Raw genomic sequence first — 24,348 nt, 5'->3', positions numbered from 1 at the left:
GAATCAGGGAGCAAAATAATTAGCATACTCTTATTCCTGAATATAAAAGCTGGGACACTGCCAAAACATTTAAGTACTTTCAATTATTTTGCATTCATTTACCAAAATATTCACTTGTACAAGTCTGCAGGAAATCCTAAACACACAGGGTACAGTAAGTACCTCATGTTTCCACAAAGTGGAAGAAGACAACACAATAGGAAGGACAAGAGACCTCTTCCAGAAAATTAGAAACATTGGGGGTAAATTCCAGGCAAAAATTGGTATGATAAGAAACAAAGATGGCAGGGACCTAACAGAAGCTGAAGAGATCAAGAGAAGGTGGCGAGACTATACAGAAGACCTGTATAGGAAGGATAATAATATTGAGGATAGTTTTGACGGTGTGGTGGAACTATGGAAAACACAAGAATGGCCATCAGACTGGAAAAAATCAACGTATATCCCCATACCAAAAAAGGGAAATGCGAAAGACTGCTCAAACTTCCGTACAGTGGCCCTTATTTCTCATGCCAGTAAGGTAATGCTCAAGATCCTGCAAGGAAGACTCCAGCAATACATGGAGCGAGAGTTGCCAGATGTTCAAGCTGGGTTTAGAAAAGGCAGAGGAACGAGAGACCAGATTGCCAATATCCGCTGGATAATGGAGAAAGGCAGGGAGTTTCAGAAAAACATCTATTTTTGCTTCATTGACTATTCTAAAGCCTTTGACTGTGTGGATCATAATAAATTGTGGCAAGTTCTTGGTGGGATGGGCATACCAAGCCACCTTGTCTCTCTCCTGAGGAATCTGTACAAGCACCAAGTAGCAACAGTCAGAACTGACCACGGAACAACAGACTGGTTCAAGATTGGGAAAGGCGTACGGCAAGGCTGCATACTCTCCCCCAACCTATTCAACTTGTATGCAGAACACATCATGCGATGTGCAGGGCTTGATGAATGCAAGGCTGGGGTGAAAATTGCTGGAAGAAACATTAACAACCTCAGATATGCAGATGACACCACTCTGATGGCCGAAAGCGAGGAGGAGCTGAGGAGCCTTCTAATCACGGTGAAAGAAGAAAGCGCAAAAGCCGGGTTGCAGCTAAACATCAAAAAAACCAAGATTATGGCAACAAGAATGATTGACAACTGGAAAATAGAGGGAGAAACCGTGGAGGCCGTGACAGACTTTGTATTTCTAGGTGCAAAGATTACTGCAGATGCAGACTGTGGCCAGGAAATCAGAAGATGCTTACTTCTTGGGAGGAGAGCAATGTCCAGTCTCGATAAAATAGTGAAGAGTAGAGACATCAGACTGGCAACCAAGATCCGCCTAGTCAAAGCCATGGTATTCCCTGTAGTCACCTACGGATGTGAGAGCTGGACCTTAGGGAAGGCTGAGCGAAGGAAGATCGATGCTTTTGAGCTGTGGTGTTGGAGGAAAGTGCTGAGAGTGCCTTGGACTGCGAGAAGATCCAACCAGTCCATCCTCCAGGAAATAAAGCCCGACTGCTCACTGGAGGGAAAGATACTAGAGACAAAGCTGAAGTACTTTGGCCACATCATGAGGAGACAGGAAAGCCTAGAGAAGACAATTATGCTGGGGAAAGTGGAAGGCAAAAGGAAGAGGGGCCGACCAAGGGCAAGATGGATGGATGGCATCCTTGAAGTGACTGGACTGACCTTGAGGGAGCTGGGGGTGGTAACGGCCGACAGGGAGCTCTGGCGTGGGCTGGTCCATGAGGTCACGAAGAGTCGGAGATGACTGAACGAATGAACAACAACAATGTGTGGAAACCTGCCCATGTCTATGTGTTAGGTTTCATCCCTGACTGCACAAGTCTCAAGTCCTCAATGAGTAGATAGACTAGATAGTATTAGAGTGAGGAATTCCTTCCCTAAATTCCTATCCCAGAAATTGTCTATCCCAGAAGGGGTTTTGTCTTTCTCTTCTTCTCTTGCCACTGTCTCCTCCCCACTTTGAAGATGTAGCAATGTGACCTCTCTGAGGGATGAGGTAACTTCCTCTTAAAGGTTTTTTTTTTATTGCTCTGGGTTTGGCCACGTGGTCATTCTCCATTTTGTTCCTTCCTCTTCTTGCCTTTGTCTTCCTTTGAGTAAGGACACATTTTGTCTTTCTCTAGGCAAGATGTAGCTGCACAGATATTTTCTTATTTTTATCCTTTTACCTTTCTTAGAAAAAGTCTTAGTAAGCTAGTTCGCTCCAAAACTCTTTTCTATCTAGAATGGATTTGTTTTTGCTTCAATAAATATATTTTTGGAACCTAAAGTTGTGACTCTTGTGATCCTAATCCATCCTCTTGAATGGAAACTTCTCCTGGCTCCTTACATGTGAGTTTCTGCTGGTTATGAACTGTGCTTCTCGCACTCTATTATTTTTTTTGTGGAATCACCCTAAGTGAGGGTTATTTTGAACCTAACAGCTCTGATTCCCATCACTATGCAGAGCTAAATCTGACTGAGTAAAGTGCTGCTCACTTCCACGTAAGTGGATACAGGACTGCAACCAAACCAAGCTAGTGAATCACCTAATCTCTCCCACTCTCCTTGCTGTCTGAGAATAAAGTTTGTGCAGGACAATTTACAGGTGGCTTGTTTAGTGGATGTAATCCAGATCTAGGTGTGTACAATTGAGGGAAGGAGACTACCAAAAACCTCCTCACCGCAATCATACTGGACCCACTGGAGATGCACATTCTTTAGGCAGTCCCTGGTTCCAATCTTGAACACATCACTAAAGTTGAATTGAAGATAAATAGCTTATCTTACCATTGTCATAATTTAGCTAGGATCCTTGTTTAAATGCTTCTCTAGGTTTTGCATTTTATTTTGCTCATAGCTAAAGCATAGAGGTTAAACACAATAACATTAAAACACACAAAACAAAGATCAAAACACCAATACTAATAAAATGAGTATCCCTGTTGCAACTCTTACCAGAAGGCATTTCAGGTGGCAGGTAATGGGGCTCCTGAGCACTAACGTGAACCCAGTCAAAGTCATCATATGGGTCTTGATGGTAATCACAGGGTCCTGGGCCATCATCAAATGTGCAACCTCCTAAAAAAAAAGGAAAGGAAGGGAAAAACAATTATACTTTCAAAATACAGATTGTATTGTTGAATGCATTTTTACACCCCATGAGCTGAGGTCTCCTTACAGCAGTGGTTCTCAACCTGTGGGTGTTTTGGCTTACAACTCCCAGAAATCTGAGCCAGTTTACCAGCTCTTAAGATGTCTAGAAATTGAAGGCCAAAACATCTGGCGACCCACAGGTTCAGAACCACTGCCTTACAGAGACTTCCTCAATGTCCCACCAATTAAAACATGGGAGCCACCTGCCCCAATATTGCTGCCCAGTCTGCTGTTAGATCTCATTTGCAGCAGCATTTGAATGAAAAAACAGCCTTTTTTTTTCTTTCTCACACTCATTGGCTGCAACCGAAGAGTTCCATAACCTAGCTGCTATTTTTTTTTTGAAGCACTATCACACTGATATCAAGATCAAGTAATGTTACAGAGGACTGGTGAAGCCACATGCACCCTGGGAAGCTATAATGGCAGCAACACTGTCACTACTCCATGAGACCAAAGGCTGAGAGGCAACCAACTCTATATCTTGTCTGGAGATTACTGGACCTGCAGCCATTCTGGCAGAAAGACATGCACTACTGTAACAGTTCTGTCTTGGACCAATCAAGGGACTTCAAGTCAAAACTGGATTTTCACAAGGCAAATTCTCCATGGAGAATTGCTGCTGATGTGCAGCAATTCAGAGCAGTCAGCCATAGAAACTCTATTTTGTACCCAAATCCCCAAATTAACTTTGATCACTAGCCTGCCACACAACAGCACGCAAAAACATTTCCACCCTCCACTCTGTGATTGAAATGACCACTGGAATATCTGCTGAACAACCATCAGAGTGCCTGGGAAGCTACAACCACCACCACCCTTGTCATCTTGATTCACAGAAGTATGCTAGTGGAACTTAACCTGGTTAAAATGATTAATATGTCACGCATTTTACCCAAAAGGCTCTCTTAAGCTAATAATATCACAGCATGCTCTGAATCCATTCAAAAGTTCCTGTGCTTCAATGTCTTCAGTTATTTTTTAATTCCAAAACCCTAATCTATGAACTGGGGACATAACTAAAAATTATAAATCCAGGAAACTGAGAACTCACGGTCCACCTAGTTCTAAACCAAGTATTCCTCAGTTTAGCAGTACAATTTAGGGGGTTGATAATTTCTTTTTCTTGCTGCCATTGTTAACCAATTAAAATTATGAATGTTTGCCAGTCTGCTTCAAATCACCAAGACAGGTCAATTTTCTGCCTACCCTAACAGACAGCTTGCTAAAGCTGCATATCTACTATTGGGAAGAAAATCAGATACAAGATATGATATAGTATTTCTTCTGGAATTGAAGAAAATGCTACTAGAAGGCATAGCACAGTTCCCCTATTTGTCCCTCTGTCCAGGCACCAGAGCACAGTGGAAGCCTTGCCACAGCCATACATTCTCCCAGAACATGAGACATACCACTCTTAACAGCAGAAGTACAAAGAAAGGCAACTTTAGCAGCAACAGATGTCAGGCACATTATAAATTTTGTAGCAGCTGTTACAGCAACCTGAACTTGGAAATCCTTGGATTTGATGCTTAGCTTTGAAAATGAAAGGCAAGATCAGAAAAGATAATCTGTGATAATCTCAAAGAAAATAGCTGGCTGTGAGCATGTATTATGCTTACTGATAGCAAGATGCATTTCTAACCCAACACCACAAGGGAAGTACCAAGTTTTAAGACTACAAATAATGTGTTCTTAGGAAAATCTTGCCACATTTGCTTGTATACTTCACATTTATTGACCATTCATTAGTAAATTACTACAGTAAAGTATTTTAATAAAAAAACTATTAAAATGAATTAATGATGCTTTACTAAAGGATGTCAAAAAATGATGTTGTAGAAAAAATCCATATTTTTGAAGGCTTTCTTGACTAGAATCGCTGGAGGGTTGTGTGGTTTCTGGGCTGTATGATCATGTTCTAGCAGCATTTTCTCCTGATGTTTTGCCTGCACCTTGGCTGGCATCTTCAGAAGATCTGCTAAAATATGGTCATACAATACATACAATACTCCAAAACCCCTAGTGTAAAAGAGTTCATTTGATACTTGTAATTGTAAATTTGATAATCTTTCCAAACCGGTACTGAAGAAAGTGTCTTTTCTGTGCAGATGATCACATAGGAAAGCCTAGAACCAGTTTGAAATCCAAATGGTGATGACACCAACCACAGAGCACTGATGCACATTTATGGCTTTCTTTCATGCACTTCCATGGGAATTTGTTGTCTGGCTATTATCATTTGAAACTACCTTCAAACTGTAGGAAATGCGTCAGTGTAAATGAGGCCCAAGGGGAGATAACATAATATTTTGTCAACAAAAGAACCTTCCAAACTCCAACTTTCAACCACATTTATTCCCTCCCAACATGGCTCTTGCCTCCTTGGTGGAGAGAGAAATAAATGGGTGGGGAGAAGCACCAAGTTTTGTCCTTGCTACCAGTACCTCATGTACACAATATCTTCAGCATTCAAGTTATAGGAGTCCCACCCCATATCCAATCTATAAGCCTTTGTTTATATTAATGTCTGCTTCATATGTATATGTTGGTATTTATTAGGGGAAACAGCCTTGAAAATATCTACATTAAAAGACAAACAAAATATGTACCAATGCTTATTAGTCTACTGCACAACTAGTTTACCACATCTATTAGCTAGGTTACTGAAACACAAGCAGTAATCATTGTAGTGTTTTCTCATGTGACTCTAGGTCTTTGCTTAGCCACATACCGTAAGTGGAACTGACAGTAACATTATTGCTTACAATGTAGCAAGTGCTAAAATATTATTATCTGTAATTCCAAAGTATTAGTCTAATCTAGTAGCTCTCAATTATTTTCTCCTATAGATGTTTAGGGCTTGCATACTTCATGGAAGTTCAGAGACATGTGTTGGGCCAATGTCACACACTATCAAAAAGCCAAATGTTATCCTTAAATACAAATCATTGGCCCAAAGGATATAATTTCTTGACATACCTACTGAAAGCAAAACACAAAAAGATGTACATTGAGAAAATCTTAGAAGTAAGTTAGAGTATGATAAGTCTTTACTACCCTGATCAGTAATTTTAACTCATGTTTATTAAAAGAGGTGGAAAAGATTACTATGGGTTTCTATTTTAGGATGTAAGGTAGTGGTTCCCAACATTTTTTTGACCAGGGACCACTTTCCAACATTCATATCAAAAGGGGCAGAGCTGGTCAGCTCTGTGAAAGGGAGTGGCAATAAATAAATAAAGAGGAGGGAGATTTGCGAAGTGGATTTTCATTCTCGTGGCCCACAGGTTGGGAACCACTGGTGTAAGGGGAAAAAAATCATTTGTGAGGAGAGGGTGTCTTCATACAGAAAAGCACCTCTTTTTTTTAAAAAAAAATCATCTACCTGGCATCAATTTCTCTCACACCTTGGGACTATTTTACCACAAATTACAAAAGATTGCATTTTACACAAAAATGTGCAATTCATAAAATGTTTTTAGAAACATTGGGGGGGGGGGGGTGAGGGGAGAATCCCTCTCAAAATGTTTCCTCAAACAAACCAACCTAACAAAAAATGAGCCTCAAACTCTCCCAATGCTACCTAGGAGGAAGGACAGTTACATTCTTGTTCTAATCAGAATAAACTAAATTGATCTGTCACATATAGCAACATTAAAAATATTGGGGTACTTTAATGCTAACAAGTGGGTTAGCATTTCAACCACTGATATTCCTAAAGTTTGGGGAAGAAGTGAGGTAGAAAAACCCATTACTTAGGAAAGGATGAAAGAAAATATAAAACAACTGGATGTTGTTTCATAGCCGATCAGACGTCAATGTGTCTGACAATGCTGAGCTGTTTTTCTAAAGCATCTGAAATAAGTTCTGTTTCCACCTGAGTGAAGCCTTCCATATATTAGTCATGTGTGTATCACTTTATATTGTCAAACAAAAACAAAGAGCAATGTTCTCGGCTGAGTTGATTGGTATGTCAGAGCAACTGTCAAGGGTGGCAGATTACAGAATGGAAAGAAGGGAAGCAGCCCGAACCAGGAAACATTAAAGCTTTTAAAAGTTGCAGTGTTGTTCTCACCAAGAGAACCTTTTAATCAGCCTCTGTCATAACGAATCTCCAGCCTCAAGTCTTACCCTCTGTTAGATTATAATAAGACTATGATGATTTTAGAGCCAAAACTTTCAATTTCTGAAGAAACTTGACTGATAAACGGGACAACATTATTCCTTTAAGCAACATTATACTGTTTGCCGTCACAACAGCAAAGTGACAGATTGCTTTAGCACACATGCCTTAAGGGCAGCCATTATCCCTTTTAATGGCACAAATGCCCTCAAGTATATAAATACAAAGTACCAATGGATCTCACATGGACTCATTTGGAAGATGAATGTTCCTAATTGCTCTCCTTCATGGGCCCTATTAATTTCCGAGGCCCACATTGTGATTAGTGCTAGTTATTCCTTCTGAGTTTGCAATTCATCTCTACAAAACCAGCAAACCTACTAAAGATGTCTGTATGTTGTTAACCGGATTTTGTAAACCACCATTCTGAATCTCCTTCCATCTCAAGTCTGTAGTCATGAGGTTTGCAAACCAAAATACTGCTTAAGGTATTAACCAATAAAGCTAATAATTTTTTAAAGTTCCAGATTTAATGTATCCTATGCCTGGGATATAAGCTTTTGGGTACATTGCTTTAAAAATGGTACCATTAACTGGATGGTTTTCATAGTCCATAGTCTATGGAGCAAGCAAAAGCATAACAAATTAGGATTTCCATCTTATCAAAGATGAAATCAAGCATACTGTGGAAAGTAAGTTACACCACCAGTAATTGACTGCATTAATTCATGTCCACTTTTCTAACCTTTCCTATGACTTTTGGAAAGAAGAAAGAACTCAGTTAAAGACTATGTTAAACCCAGTGGTGCAGTGGGTTAAACCCCTGTGCCGGCAGGACTGAAGACCGACAGGTCACAGGTTCAAATCCAGGGAGAGACGGATGAGCTCCCTCTATCAGCTCCAGCTCCTCATGCGGGGACATGAGAGAAGCCTCCCACAAGGATGATAAAAACATCAAAAATAATCTGGGCATCCCATGGGCAACATCCTTGCAGACGGCCAATTCTCTCATACCAGAAGCGACTTGCAGTTTCTCAAATCGCTCCTGACACGACAAAAAACAAACAAACGAAAAAAACAAAAAAAAAACCCACGTGCATGATGAAGGTTCCAAATTTGGTTCCTGGTATAACCAGTTGTAAGGCTTTTCACCTTAAAAGAAAAGAATACAAAACTGCTCATGATCTAGTATCGCCTTTACAGGAATGGTTGTTGAAGACAGAGACAAAAAAAGTTAGTCTCTATAGTAGCATTGGGACCTGAGGAAGCCAGATTCTCAAAGATCGGATATTTTGCCAAACAGAGAGAGACACACACAAACACTTTGTGTGTGTTATACAGATGGTAGAATGCAAGCTACATCAGAAATTAACAGCACAAATGAGATGTGACATGGTATATCTGGTATGCATTTTATTTCAAACCAAAGTAAATTCTTCATCTGCAGCTCAGGTTAAAAATAACCCTGATATTTATGAAACATTAAATATTACAGAAATTAAAGCAATTTAATCTCATTCTGAAGTGTTCTTTGTAGACATATCTGTGAGGAGTAATTAACACAAAGCAGGGGAAATATCAGAGGTTATATATTGTTTTTGTGATGTAACTTCAGTATCTATCAGTTATCATTTAACCTATCACATGATTATTATTCAAGTAATTGGAAAAACACAGATATAATACTCATCATATACCTTAGAGATGGGAAAGAGACTGATTAGTGGATTGTTGTAAATTTTTCGGGCTGTATGGCCATGTTCCAGAGCATTCTCTCCTGATGTTTCACCTGCATCTATGGCATCAGGAGAGAATGCTTCTGGAACATGGTCATACAGCTTGAAAAACTTAAAACAACCCAGTGATTCTGGCCATGAAAGCTTTCAACAATACATTGAGACTGATTAGATTTATAGGAATCCACTACCCAGGAAAAATTAGAGAACAAACAACTATATGCAACCAGCTCAGCCTACATCAAAACACAAGATACTGAAAATGACACATCCCCATTATATTAAAAGAAAATTGATTTCTCACTTCATTTCCTTTTCAACCTTCCATATGCTTACATTTTTGCAAGTTAATATTTTCCCTATCACAAAATTGACTGAACTATTCTCATGATAGAAGGTTTTACTGCTGATGTATCTGTTTGCAAAAAAGTGAGCAATATGGCAATGTGCTAGTCAACCCAACGGCAAGCACAACGGCAAAAGAAGCTATGTCTATAGGCTCCTTCATGTAATTATGATTTTCAGTTGCATGGAAGAGACTATGCAAAGAGTACAAAGAAGTCAAAGTTGGGATTAGCAGGCATGGACTCCCATTCCCCACAGTATGCAACCCCAATTAGTATGCTAAAATTATGTTTGTTTTAAAAGTGGTCATGTTAAGTTAGAACCCATTTGCAAATGCAGAAAAACATATACACAGGCACTGTACTATATTATGCACAAATCAATGAAGATTAGCCTGAGTGGAAATTCAGGCTAAGTAAACTAGTTCATGCTTCAGTTTGGGTTCCTATTACTAAACTACAGCTTTATGCAGAAGGCACACTGACATAAAATTAAGAAAGAAATGGAAGTAGCTGTGAGAATGTTAAAGTATAAAAGAAAAGCATCTTTTCATCAGGTCAGATTGTAACCAGAAATGTTGAGAAACACAAAAATTCATCCAGCTTCAGCCAGGAAAATTGACAAATATCTGCATTTCACCCAACCTTTTTCTTATTCCAGGGAGGGGGGGGGGATTAACAATTAATGGAGTTTCCCAGCTAGGTGTAAATTGACCCATTTACACCTGAGTCTGCTTCATTAAATCAGTAATCTCCCACTTAGGAGTTAAGTCAAATGTCAGACAAATATCAGTCCACAACATCCAATTAGATTTTTGGTATTTTTTCCTTCTTTTTGTTTTTTACATGTGCTCACACATACATAAAATCTCATCTGAAGAACCCAGAAGCTTCAAATTTTTGTGGCTGTCGGATGATCCTAAAAAGCAAACGGAGGGGAAAAAAACATCACAAAGGCCGTTCAAGGCTAGTTCTCCATTATTCATTTTTCTGCTCCTGGAGGTCGCCAAAAGAAGCAGTATTGTGATAAAAAATTGGGTGCAGGGCCCACAAATTGCCAAAATCAGAAAGAAAGAATGAACTGTCTAAGGAAATGAAAACAGACCTCCAGCTACTTCCTCATTGTCATCTGGAGCAATCTAGAGTGGTTCTGGCAATCATAAATTGGCTACCAGAATCTACACTGAATAGTAGAGTATCTGGAGAGGCTGGGCATGTGGGTTTCAGGGAGAGTGGAAAGGAAGGGCTGATGCAAGTCAAGGTTTGTCTATGTTTGTTAGCAACACAACATTTTTATACTTTTAAATATGAATCATAAAGACAACAAAGAAGAAATTGAAAAGTAATAAGCAGAGGTCGAGTACATTCACACCAACCATAACTTCTGAGGCAAACATAGGTTTTAACAAGTATTACATAAATACTACTTCAGCTCTGGCTCACAAAATTTCAAATGTTTTGGCTATATCAAAAGTCAATAGAAGGTCCAAGTGGCATCTGCTTGCAGGCCTTGGATGTAGTGAGATCAGCAAGGATTTCCATTTCCCAGTAATAGCAAAATCAAAAAGGATAATGCTACCTAGACTCCTACATTCAGCCGACACAAATTAAGAATACTTTCTGATTTTCTCCTGAAAATATTTTACGTATGTACTCAGGTTTTGATACAGAAGACAAGTCCCTGGGCTAAGCAAGTCTCAGAGGTGCTGCATGTGCTCAAGTCTAAATAATCAATGGATGTGAAGGTTTTAGAGAAAACAAAGCAGATTTTCATGTCTACTAGCTCTTCTCCTAAAGCACAATGATCGTAACAAATATCCAGAAGCAAAAGTCACTTTGATATATTATTTTGCTACATCTTGGAATATTTTCACACATCAAAACTTAGTAACTTCTTTTCGTTTCTAGTAATCCACTAATTCACTGAATGCAGAAATCGCACCAAAAATAATATGTATACAGTGAACACGACTTCTACACTGATTTCACCTTATGTGACGCCTTAAGTGATCTAGGTACAGTGTCAAAGCATTGTAGAAAGTGTTTGAGACAGGTTTGGCAAAACATCTTACGAAGGACAAGCTCTGCTACAGCTTGATTAGCAGTGGCAGAACTGGAACTGGAACACCAAAGTCTTCTGTGGCTTGCCTTTCATTTATGTCTCACACCTTTGGAAGCCCTGGTCAAAAGAGTAAAAGACACATACATTTTGTATAACACAAATAGGCAGAGTGGTCTTAATTTTTTGACACATAGCTTCCCAATCTATGTCATTTTTGCTTCTATTTCAGGTAGAGATTGAGCTCAGTTTTCTGATCAAAAAATCAGTTGGTCAGCCAATTTCAAACAGAGATGTATAGATACATAGCTGTGTCTCTCGCTGTTGTATGACAAACGTGTGGCCAACAACAACAACAACAGACTGCATTTCAGCTGAGGTAGAACTGACCTAAGTACATAAAAATAAAAGTAACCCATTTTCTCTCATACAGGATTATATGTAATTCTCCCTGACTGACTGTGTCGAGTTGAAGTTAATATCTATTTTGCCAGGATTGTTACAATATCATAAAGATGTTTTGCAAGTTCAATTTGTTTAATGTAATTATTACTAATTGTTTGAATACATTTGCTGATTTCAAACATTTAATAGCAACAGTTCAGGATATTTTACTATGTAAAGTGCAGGTTAGGAATTAGATGGAGCATCAGAGTGGGAGCAAATGATTAAATGGGGTAGGAAACTGCAAGAGGCCAGGGACCATTTCCTCACCTATACCCCAATCGCTGTTGCCAGTTTGAATGGGGCCGCAGAGGAAAACCAAAGAACCCATGGGCAGTATGGGGTCTGGGATACTGTGGGGATAAGAGTGGGGTATTTTCATGTGTTTTGGGGGGGGGGGGTTCCCTGCTGTTTGGTGGCAAACACTGCCCCTAAATCATGTTATTTTTTTAAAGAAAAAGAAATGTGGTAGGGATTCGGGAACCTGGCAGACGGGACCACAAAATTGGGGTATCTGTGGGTTGCGCTATGTCCATCCTTGGATCAAGTGTACCTATTGCATGTTGTTATGGTTCTGATGTAGTTCAGAGTCCCTGCACTTAAGATATGAGTAAAGAAATAAAAGACACATTGCTTGATTTACATCTTTAAAGTATAACCATTAAGTGTATAGAACATATTAGAACTCTGAAGTACACCGTAGAATACCTTGCACATTGAGAGCACAGCACTACAGCAGCAGCATCTGCTGGAAGAAACCAAAAAGGATGAATAGAGCTCTCCTAAAGGCCAATGACTTATCTCGATTTTGCATTATCAACAACAAATATATATAGAGAGAGGGGGGGAGGGGGGGGAGGGAAATAAATAGGCAAATATATAATCTCTCTGTCAATCTTCCAGTAAAAGGCTATCTATCTATTGAGGCATTGTTGTTTCATACTAAATCAGGCTTGAAACCAGACTGTAAGAGATCCAGCAGAAATTATTGCATATCCAAGAACATAGAAATCACAAAGGCCCTTAAAAAAGGATCTAAATTTGTCCTGGAGGGAATATTTCCAAAGGAAGTATAGTGAAAACAATTTGGTTCACCTACTGAAGGAAAATCTCTTTAGGAAAGCAAGCAAGCATGAGACTCTTCACTTTTCATTCAACTGAGGAATGAAATGTAGATGATTTCTATGGTCAGAGAGTGGCCTGAAGCTTGTTCTGCTTGTCACTACATATATCCAAGAAATACCTCCCTAAGAGACACCAGATTGCCTCCAATCATGGATCTGAAATACTGAGCTGCTTTTGTAGCTTTACTGAACTCTGTGTGTGTATGTGTGTGTGTGTTATGCATACACACACACAGTACTTGCAAACAGAAAGACCATCAGAAATCCAAACATTATTGCCACCAAATTGTCTTGTGGTAGTAACCCCCAAATTTAGAACTAATTATATGTAAAAGAGAATTAATCAAAATTCATTAAATTTAAATATCACATGACATTCCTACCAAAAGCCCAAGAGTATGCTTGATTTTTTAATCATTAAAACATATCATAACATGAGATAAAACAACGAACATGAGAGTGACCATACTGGCCACTGTGGGAGCAGAATATTGAATTAGAAAAGTTTCAACATGGCTCTTTTTCAAGCATGACTGTAATATCAAATTTAAAATTGAAGAGTGACATAAAATATTGTGCACCATTAAAATCTCAATAGAACATAATGTGTACTCAACCTATAAAGGAAAGCAAAGGGGGGAGTCATCTTCTTTGGGAGGGATGCTGGTACCACAAAGCCCATGTCACAAGTATGCATGACGCTACCAGGGAAGGAGCGTTACAACTCCAAACAGTAGTCTGAGAAAATATACAATATGTGCTACAGAGAAATAGAATAAGGAGGGAAGACTTTATAAGCTGCAGTAACCCCCAAATAATAAAAGTTGCTTAAGAAATCAATATTTAATAACCAACACATAGCATATTGGAAATAAGGCAGAAAACAAGAATTCCAAATTAATTATCTATGGATTCAAGTCTACAATACCTTTATTGCCACTAGATATTGGACATTCAGTATGAGATTTTTTTTATAAAACATGGAATGGTATGAGCATAAAATGAACCATTTGAGTATTCCAAGCATGAAACATAACATGTATTGTTCAATGTGTGTCAGACGCAAGTAGTACTGCTTCCCTAGCCGTATGGCACGGCAGTTTATGTATTTTATGTATTTCTTCAAATGACACTTCTGAAGTCACTAATCTCATACATTCAAATAAGAATTGATTTTAAAAACAGAAGAATGCAATTGCAATACACCTGGCAATGGACTTTCTTTAGCATGAAACAATCTGAAATATCTATGTTGCAAACCTTCTGACAGAAATCTGCAGGATATCCCCAGTCAAACAGAAACCAATTCATATGCAGTGTTATGAGTCTCAGAGGTAGGAACAGAATCAAATGGATTTAATTTATGTCTCATCACTGATATTACACAATCTCAGGTACATTATGTGATTACTTAGATGGTGAAAAGAGGAGAAAACCTACATGCACCAATAAAGGCACATGACTTACACGGGTCCATATCTTGTAAAAGGGTGAATATTCAGGTATCACATAAAACAAGGAATCAATGTACTGCTCAGTAGAAAAAGAAGGGGAAAGTTCATATGTTCCACTTCTCCAAATAGCCATATTTCAAACAGGTAGAATCAGAATGAAACAGGAAGATGAATTGTTCCCCAACATGATTTCATTTTCAACAACAGAAATATATTGTGAATGACTGGAAAGAGACCACTTTGCCGTGAAAAAATGGGTAGCAATTGGTATTGGCATCTCTGCGACGCAAAAGAAGCCTAACTAACTCCTCCTTTTAGTCTGCTGTACTCACTCTTAGGCTGAACCTCCAGCAACATTTGCTAAAATTGTCCCTCAGTGGCACACACTTGCATCACCGAGCGACCAAGACAATAATCTCTCAACTCAGCTTCATCTGAGAAAGAGTTTGGAGTTGGAAGGTGTCCTTCCAATTTTGGAATCAACATCTCTTGGCCTCTGTGTTGGAACTATCAAAGAGCTACTGAAATACTGAGTACTAAAAAAGCAAAATGTCAGCTAAAAATGCAGAGTAAGAAGCCAAGGAATCACATCCTGGTCAGATTTAGGCTCACTGCGCCCCCTAACCTCTGCAGAGGTGGAGGACCCATTAAGTTGGTCCTCCCCAGGAGGCTTATGGATCCGGATGGATTCCTGATGGCTCTTGGGGAGTTTCCCGCCGCCTCGGTAGGTGATCCTGTCGAGGCCCTGGTCGCTCTCTGGAATGGGGAGATTACTAGGGCAATTGACACAATCACTCCGGAACGTCCCCTCTCAAGTAGCCGAGCTAAACCAGCTCCCTGGTTCACCGAGGAGCTGGCAGCGATGAAGCGAAAAAGAGGGAACTAGAGAGTGTGTGGCGTTCGGATCCGAGCGAGCCAAATCGAACACGGTTTGTGTCCTTTTTAAGGGCATATGCCGCGGCAATAAAAGCCGCAAAGAAGGCCTTCTTTGTGGCCACTATTGCGTCTGCAAAGAACCGTCCAGCTGAGCTGTTCCGAATTGTCAGAGGCCTTTTAAATCCCACCGCTCAAGGTGGGAACCCTGATGATTCGACTTCTCGCTGTGAAGCTTTTGCTCAGTTCTTTGCAGACAAAGTCATTTTGATCCGTTCTGGTCTGGATACCATGTTAATGGCAGTCTCTGAGGATGTAACACGAGCACCTGCTTGTCCTATTTTGATGGATTCATTTCAATTGGTGAAATCCGAGGATGTGGACAAGATACTTGGAGGAATGAGGCCAACCACATGCATCCTGGACCCCTGCCCATCCTGGGTTCTAAAGGAGGCCAGAGGGGGATTGGCTGAGTGGGTTAAGGTGGTGGTTAATGCTTCCCTTCGGGAAGGAAAGATTCCAGCGTGCTTAAAACAAGCTATAATAAAAACGCTATTGAAGAAACCATCACTGGACCCCACTAAATTCGACAACTATCGGCCAGTTTCCAATCTCCCCTTCTTGGGCAAAGTCTTGGAATGTGTGGTGGCCTCACAACTCCAGGTATTCTTGGTAGACACGGATTATCTAGACCCGGCACAGTCTGCCTTTAGGCCGGGACATGGTACCGAGACAGCCTTGGTCGCCTTAGTGGATGATCTGCGCCGGGAGCTCAACAGGGGGAGTGTGTCCCTGTTGATGCTGCTGGACCTCTCAGCAGCCTTCGATACCGTCGACCATGGTATCCTTCTGAGACGCCTCGTGGGGATGGGTCTTGGAGGTACTGTTTTGCAGTGGCTCCGGTCATTCCTAGAGGGGTCGATCTCAGAAGGTGTTGTTGGGGGACACCTGTTCAACCCCACAACCATTGTCTTGTGGGGTTCCTCAGGGCTCAATACTGTCTCCCATGTTGTTAAACATCTACATGAAGCCGCTGGGGGAGATCATCCGGAGTTTCGGGGTACGGTGTCATCTGTACGCGGATGATGTCCAACTCTGTCACTCCTTTCCACCTGCTACTAAGGAGGCTGTCCAGGTCCTGAACCGGTGCTTGGCCGCTGTGACAGTCTGGATGAGGGCGAACAAATTGAAATTGAATCCAGACAAGACAGAAGTACTCCTGGTCAGTCGCAAGGCTGAACAGGGCATAGGGTTACAGCCTGTGTTGGATGGGGTCGCACTCCCCCTGAAGACGCAGGTTCACAGCTTGGGTGTGACCCTGGACTCATCGCTGAGCCTGGAACCCCAGGTTTTGGCGGTGACCAGGGGAGCATTTGCACAGTTAAAGCTTGTGCGCCAGCTGCGCCCGTACCTTGGGAAGTCTGACTTGGCCACGGTAGTCCACGCTCTGGTTACATCCCATTTAGACTACTGCAACACTCTCTACGTGGGGTTGCCTTTGAAGACAGCTCGGAAGCTCCAACTAGTCCAATGCTCGGCAGCCATGATTTTAACAGGAGCGGAGAGCAGGGAGCATACAACCCCCCTGTTGCGCCAACTCCACTGGCTACCGATCTGCTACCAGGCTCAATTCAAAGTGCTGGCGTTGGCCTTTAAAGCCCTAAACGGTTCCGGCCCAAGCTACCTATCCGACCGCATCTCTGCCTATGAACCCACCAGGACTTTGAGATCTTCCGGGGAGGCCCTGCTCTTGATCCCGCCTGCTTCTCAAGCACGGCTGGCGGGGACGAGAGATAGGGCCTTCTCGGTGGTGGCTCCTCGGCTGTGGAACGCCCTTCCTACGGACATTAGACTAGCACCATCTCTAATGGTATTCTGCAAAAAAGTGAAGACCTGGCTGTTTGAGGAGGCGTTCAAATAATTAGTGCAATGGTTGGTTAATGAACACTGGAATGGAACAATGGATGACGAATCTGGAACATGTTTTTGATGACGAGACGACAGTGAATGGGTACTGTAGTAACTGTTTATTAATTGTGTAATGTGTTAGGTTGTTAACTGTTTTTATACTGTAGCACTGAATTTTTGCTGTTCGTATTTGTTGTGAACCGCTGTGAGTCGCTTTCGGGCTGAGAACAGCGGTATATAAGTAAGGTAAATAAATAACATCAGACCTTATTGCTCAGCCAACCGCAGGTTGTGCCCAGGACCAACATCTCCTAACAGACAATTTTGCGGTAGACATTGCTGACCTAATGGTAAATAGAGGCAGATGGACCTCTAGGAGGGCAATTTGTGATTCCTTGGCCCAAATCCTAGGAAAAAGACCACGGGAAATAAGACTGGAAGCCATAACATGGCTGCGGAGGGACTATCAGTCACCTGACCGCTCCACTCGTCTTCTAATCACACCAGAAGACAACTCATGGCTTGGCGAGCTAATGGCAATGCGATCTTGCCTAAAGAAATGGGGCATTACCATCAGAAGGGTGGTTGTGGACCCTCATATACGCCCCCTCTTTGACACAGGGGTACCTTCCCGCCTTGTTCCATCAGGTCCCCATGAGAAATCCACAGTTAGCTCACCGGTTAGGGCCTCCCCTCCAGGTTCATTCCAATTTGAGACCCCATCTGCCCCAGTTGTCCCTATACAATCAGCCACACTTTCCCGCCCTAGAACACTTCCCCTGTTCAGCCCACTCAGTTCCCTCACTGATTCTCCATCCACTTCAACATTGGAAGCATCCCTACCCGACACCCAAGGGAGACTACATTCCAGCCTTACTTCCTCTGAGAGCTGACTAGCCATAGACCCCAATCATGTAGGGGGGGAGGGGGGCCCGGTGGAAAGGGGCGCCATTCAGGTCATGTGGGAGAGGAGAACACCCTAGGGAGAAGCGCAAAAGAGTTCTTGCGACCCTAGAGAAGGTAGGAAGTGGTAGGCTCCATGGCAGTCCCCTCGGTCTTAAGGTTCTGCTGATCAACGCTAGATCTGTCAATGGTAAGACCGCTGCCATTCAGGACTTGATTCTGGATGAGAGGGCGGATCTGACATGCATTACTGAGACTTGGTTGGATGAGCTGGGTGGAGTAAATCTCACTCAGCTATGTCCACTGGGTTTTGGAGTGCATCAGCAGGCCAGACAGGGGGGGCGGGGAGGAGGGGTTGCAGTAGTCTTTCAGTAATCCATCGCCGTGGTCAGATGTGCTGTTCCGCAAGCACCTGGGTTTGAGTGTGTCCTCCTGAGGGTGGGGAACCATGACAGTGTGGGGTTTCTGCTGGTGTACCGCCCACCCCGCGACCCAGCAGTTTCCCTGTCTGAGCTAGCAGAGGTGACCAATTCGGCCCTGGCCTCCCAGCGCTTGGTGGTGCTGGGAGACTTTAACATCCATGCCGAGACCTCCTTGTCTGGCGCAGCTCAGGACTTTATGGCCTCCATGACGACCATAGGACTGTCACAAATTATATCTGGACCCACCCATCAGGCTGGACACACACTCGACCTAGTTTTTGTGGCGGACAGTGGAATGATCAGAGTGGAAGAACAAAACATCCTTCCAGTGTCATGGTCTGATCACTATCTGATCAGTTTCAGACTTTCTGCGACCCTCAACCTTCGCAGGGGTGGAGGACAGATTAAGATGGTCTGCCCCAGGAGACTGATGGATCCGGATGGATTCCTGAGGAATCTTGGGGTTCTTCCTGCCATGGAGCCTGGCGATTCTATCGATGCCTTGGTGGATCTCTACAATGGGGAGATGTCCAGGGCGATAGATACGATCGCTCCCGAACACCCCATCACGTTGCGTCGTGATAGACCATCCCCCTGGTTTACTGGGGAGCTGGCTGTGATGAAGCACATGAGAAGGGGGCTAGAGCGCAAGTGGAGGAAATCTCGGGACCTGTCTGATCAAGCACGGGCTAAAGCCTCTCTTAAGGCATACTCCGTGGCTATACGGGTGGCCAGGGAATCTTTCACGACCACCCGTATAGCGTCTGCAGCAAATAGATCATCGGAGCTGTTTCGGGTTGTCGGGGAACTCCTTCACCCTCCTGTGGTGGAGGAGACCTCTGACGACCCAGTAGCTCGGTGTTGCGATTTCGCACACCTTTTAGCAGGCAAAGTTGCTCAGATACGCCTTGAGCTCGACTCCAATTTCATCGCAGTGCCAGAGGAGGTGACGGAGGTATCTGCCTGTCCAGTTTTGTGGGATTATTTTAGGCTTGTTCTTCCTGAGACCATAGAAGAGGTCCTTGGGGCTGTGAGGGCGACCACTTCGGCTCTAGACCCTTGCCCATCTTGGCTTATTAAATCTGCCAAGGAGGGGCTGGTTGATTGGTTTGTGTTGATCATTAACGCTTCGTTGGAGCAAGGGATTTTTCCATCTAATGTGAAACAGGCTGTGGTTTGCCCACTCCTCAAAAAGGCTTCTTTTGACTCCACGGTGCTGAACAATTACAGGCCAATCTCCAACCTTCCTTTTTTGGGTAAGGTGCTGGAGCGGGTGGTCGCCTTCCAGCTCCAAGGCTTTTTGGATGACATCAACTACCTAGATCAGTCACAGTCTTGTTTCAGGCCTGGTCACAGCACTGAGACAGCCTTGGTCGCCTTGGTGGATGACCTCCATAGAGAGCTGGACAGGGGGAGTGTGACTCTGTTGGTTCTCTTGGACATCTCAGCAGCTTTCGATACCATCGATCATGGTATCCTTCTGGGTCGTCTCTCTGGGATGGGTCTCGGGGGCACGGTTCTGTTGTGGCTTTGGTCCTTCCTGGAGGGACGAACCCAGGAACCCAGCTGCGACCGTACCTCACGAAGGCTGATCTGGCCGGGGTGGTCCATGCCTTGGTCACCTCTAGACTGGATTACTGCAATGCGCTCTACGTAGGGCTGCCCTTGAAAACGGCTCGGAAACTCCAACTGGTCCAACAGGCAGCAGCCAGGTTGTTAACTGGGGCTCATTACAGAGAGAGGTCAACCCTCCTGTTTAAGGAGCTCCACTGGCTGCCGTTTATTTTCCGAGCCCAATTTAAGGTGCAGGTGCTTACCTACAAAGCCCTGAACGGCTTGGGACTACCCTACCTGCGTGACCGCATCTCTGTCTACGAGCCCACATGCTCACTCCGGTCATCTGGAGAGGCCCTGCTCGTGATTCCGCCTGCGTCGCAAGCGCGCTTGGTGGGGACGCGAGACAGGGCCTTTTCTGTGGTGGCCCCCCGACTTTGGAACGCCCTCCCGAAAGATTTCAGACAGGCCCCTACATTGGTAGTCTTCAGAAAGAACCTGAAAACTTGGCTGTTCCGATGTGCCTTTTCAGATTAGGAACCTCAATAACAAGTCCCAGAAGCACTTTAGTAGAACCATGATCAATGTACACCGCACAATGCACTTATTTTATAATCCTATATTCCTCCCGCCATATCAGCACTTTTAATCCTGTACCCACTACTCTGGCCGGCCCAGTTTTAATAATTGTTTTGATGTATTGTTACTGTTACTGTTTACTCTGATTAACTGTTTTTAATTTGCTTTATGTATTGTATTGTTGTATTGTGTTCTGAGGCTTCGGCCTATGTAAGCCGCATCGAGTCCCTCGGGAGATGCTAGCGGGGTACAAATAAAGTTATAATAATAATAATAATAATAATAATAATAATAATAACAATAACAATAATAATAAATACATATACTCTCTCTGCCTGGCAGCACTCTGAGATACATTCCATCATTCATCCTTAGTTGAAAGGGAGGGTGAGAACACGCATTTTAAAGGCATCTGTAGCACTGAATTTGAGTTATTTAAGGTTCCTGCAAGTAGATTCCTTAGAGGACTGAGGATGATGACCACAAATTTCCCACTCATTATTGATGGGACCAGAAGCTACTGAAGGCAGGTATTCAGAAATAAGAATACTTTAAAGAAAATACACACATGCATCAAAAGGCAACTATGCTTGTCCATAAGAGAGAGAGAAAAACCTAAAATGTACTGTGGGGAACATCTCTATTATGTTCTGCAACATCCTATTGAACATCCAAATATTAGGAGAGAGAAAGAGAATACAAATATTTGTGTATAGGAATGAAAAAGAGAATGTGAATTTGCATTTAAAAGCTTCCATCCAATAGTGACACAATCTTATTAAACTTTACAAAACAGCAAATAGTGCTGTGACTCCATGACTCCACACACACACAAACAAACACACGTATACAAATGCATACCATTCAGAAACAGAATTAACCTTCACCCAGTGTTCCAAAAGATGGTTTAAAAAAGTTGTGAGCACAAAGGGAACCTTCAAAGACAGAGGGAAAACTGGGAGCCAGCATACTATTTTTTGCCACTCTTTCTAAAAAATGATATTACAACACTTCTAAGTAAAGGGGGTTATAGTATTATAAGTGGCTTATATGAGATAAGTTTCTTTTTGTGAAGGAAGGAATCTGTTATAACAGGAATCTTTCAAAGCATGAAAAAGAAAACACTATGATGAGGTAAAAATATGGACCTATATTCAGTATGATACTATTAAAGAGATCAGAATTTGTCTGAGACTGAGGGTTTGGGAATTACCCGTGGTCACCCAATGGGTTTCTAGAACCAAGCAGTGATTCAAACCAGAGTCTCCAGGGTTGTAGTATAATGCTAAAACTACTACACCATGTCTGCATGATCTGTGGCCCTCAGGGTGTTTGGGACACTCTACTTAATCACACTAGAAAATGAATCTACTTTAAATCCAGTTGCTGCCTCTTGCAGAATTCTGGAGTTTGTAGTTTAGGGAAGAGCCATTAACAGCCTCACTAAACTACAAACTCCAGAATTCTGCAGGAGGCAGCAACTGGATTTAAAATGGATTCATTCACTAGTGTGATGAGGTAGACTAACTCCCAAAAGGTCCAGCTGACTTGTCCAATCATCAGAAATTCTGAGTGCTGATGTCCAAAATACTGGAAGGCCGCAGGTTGTGCAGGTCTGCACTACACCAGACTGGCTCCGGCTAAGAACTGCTCCTAGAATAATAATCACATATTCGCATTTGCCTTCTGTATTTCTATTCTCTTTCAGCCCTCTCCCACTCAAACACAGACATAAATATCTATGTATCCGCTCAGTATTTCACATATCACATAAGGTGAGCTACACTCTGTAAAAGCAGATGCCAAAGAAAGCAAATTAAGACCTGAACACCATCTAAAAGAAACCCACTGAATCAGTGGAACTTACACAAGTGCCAATTGATTTAATGAAATTATTTTTGTCAAGGCTAACAACTGTGTGTAGGTACTAATCTTTAAAGTATCACATGCCTCTTTACCAATATTATAAATAACAACTAATTAAAGATACTTTTAAAACACTAGCAAAGTTGACTAATTGTAATGCAACATTTCAAAATTGGAACTAAAATCAGACTTTGAGAATAAAATAATCTTAATTAAACTTCTAATGTGATGAAGAAGTAACAGATTGGTGGTATTTAACATGCATTTCCAAATCATGCAAATGCTACTCAAATGTTAATAAAAAGCAGTTGGCAAGGAGTGGGAGCTCCATATCTAATCTTCCTCTATACATCTGCACCACAACCAGGAAAGCTCTATCTGCTGTTTCCTTTTTAGAAATCCACCTTCAGGAAAGTCTGTAATATATGGTTTGAAACTGGGTTAATGTCTGGACATATTCCTCAGTGAGAAACCATAGTTTCTTAGTTTCAGTGGAAATTTGTGTACCTGATATATCTCTGATGTAGAAAATCCCCTCTCAGTTTTATTCCAAACTCTGAAAGAGCTAACAAAGGTGCTAGACATATTTAGGGGATGAATTCATCCTGGATATAATATAATAAAGAGATGGAAGAATAAAAATTTAGGTATTATGGGCAAAATAAAAGCAGTTAAAATGTTTTAATCCCAAAATTAGTGTGTGTGTGTGTAATACCAAATACCAAATAGAGAGCTACAAATTGGGGAATACCAAATTGAGAGCTACAATGCGAGGCATTCCAACTAAAATCATTACTATAAATTAAGAGTGAGAGGAGGAATAAATAGATTAGGTTAGAAAATGAGGCTAACAAAGATCAAGGCAGCTACGGGCTATTTACCCATAATCTAACAGCAGAAATAAAGAAAACTTATGGTCCCAGAAATGTAGCATTAAAGATATGGGGAAAAATGGCAGCCAAAATGGATGCCAGAAACATCTAAATGTCTATAGAAGAAAAGGGTTGACCAAAAATGATGGAAAGAAATAAGAAATAAAAGATTAATACAGATGTATTGGGACTACAGAGTCGCCAATATATAGGAAATCGAATGACTTGACGATGGAACTGGACAATGCTTGATAATAAGGAGATGCTAATTATGTTGTTTTTATTACCATTGTTGAGTTTTATACTGTTTTTAATGTTTTAATCTGTGTTATGATTTTATGTGTACTGATTTGTTGGAAACTTTTAACATGCATTTCCAAATCATGCAAATGTCTTAAGTCACCGATTGGCTGAGAAAGGCGGTATACAAATACAGTAAATAAATAAATACATAATAAACTCAAACAAGGGAGATATGGAAGGAAAATAGTGGGGGGATATATGAAGGGATATTTTAAAAACACAGAGATTAGAGAAAGATTGGCAGGATTAATATATAACCTGATGGACAAGAATGGTGAATATATGAGAAAGACAATAAAAACTAAATGGCTGAAAGAAAGGCCATTGACAAGTCAAATAACAGAGAGCTTAATGAAAGGGATCAAAAAATTAAAATGGAAAAATATAAAGAATTGGAAATAAAGTTTTTATTGAAATGGTATGGGACCCCAGCCCAGCTCTCATATATGATAAAAGAAATAAGTCCAATATGTTGGTATTGTGGTACAAGTAAAGGCTGGTATACCCATATGTAGTGGGGATGTCCAAAAGAACAAGAACTGTTCAAAATGATGATTCAAGCAGAACAAGCTGTTATAGCCTGGGGAAGGAAAACCGGGAAAAATAGACTATAGAAAATTGGAATAACTATATTTATGAT

General features: G+C 41.6%; 1 protein-coding gene across 14 annotated transcripts in view; it reads right to left on the bottom strand.

Annotated features, from left to right (window-relative positions):
• The window catches only part of PTPRK (protein tyrosine phosphatase receptor type K), a 430,669-nt gene that overhangs the window by 319,187 nt on the left and 87,134 nt on the right, over positions 1-24,348 (bottom strand). For all 14 annotated transcript variants that reach the window (XM_067466813.1, XM_060753318.2, XM_060753320.2 and 11 more), the window contains exon 2: positions 2,944-3,066. In XM_067466813.1, coding sequence (XP_067322914.1) covers positions 2,944-3,066 — 123 coding nt within the window. The remainder of the gene's footprint in view (positions 1-2,943; positions 3,067-24,348) is intronic.

Source organism: Anolis sagrei, chromosome 1, assembly GCF_037176765.1.
Source record: "Anolis sagrei isolate rAnoSag1 chromosome 1, rAnoSag1.mat, whole genome shotgun sequence".
Taxonomy (NCBI): Eukaryota; Metazoa; Chordata; class Lepidosauria; order Squamata; family Dactyloidae; genus Anolis; species Anolis sagrei.
This window is presented reverse-complemented; position numbering and strand designations above follow the sequence as displayed.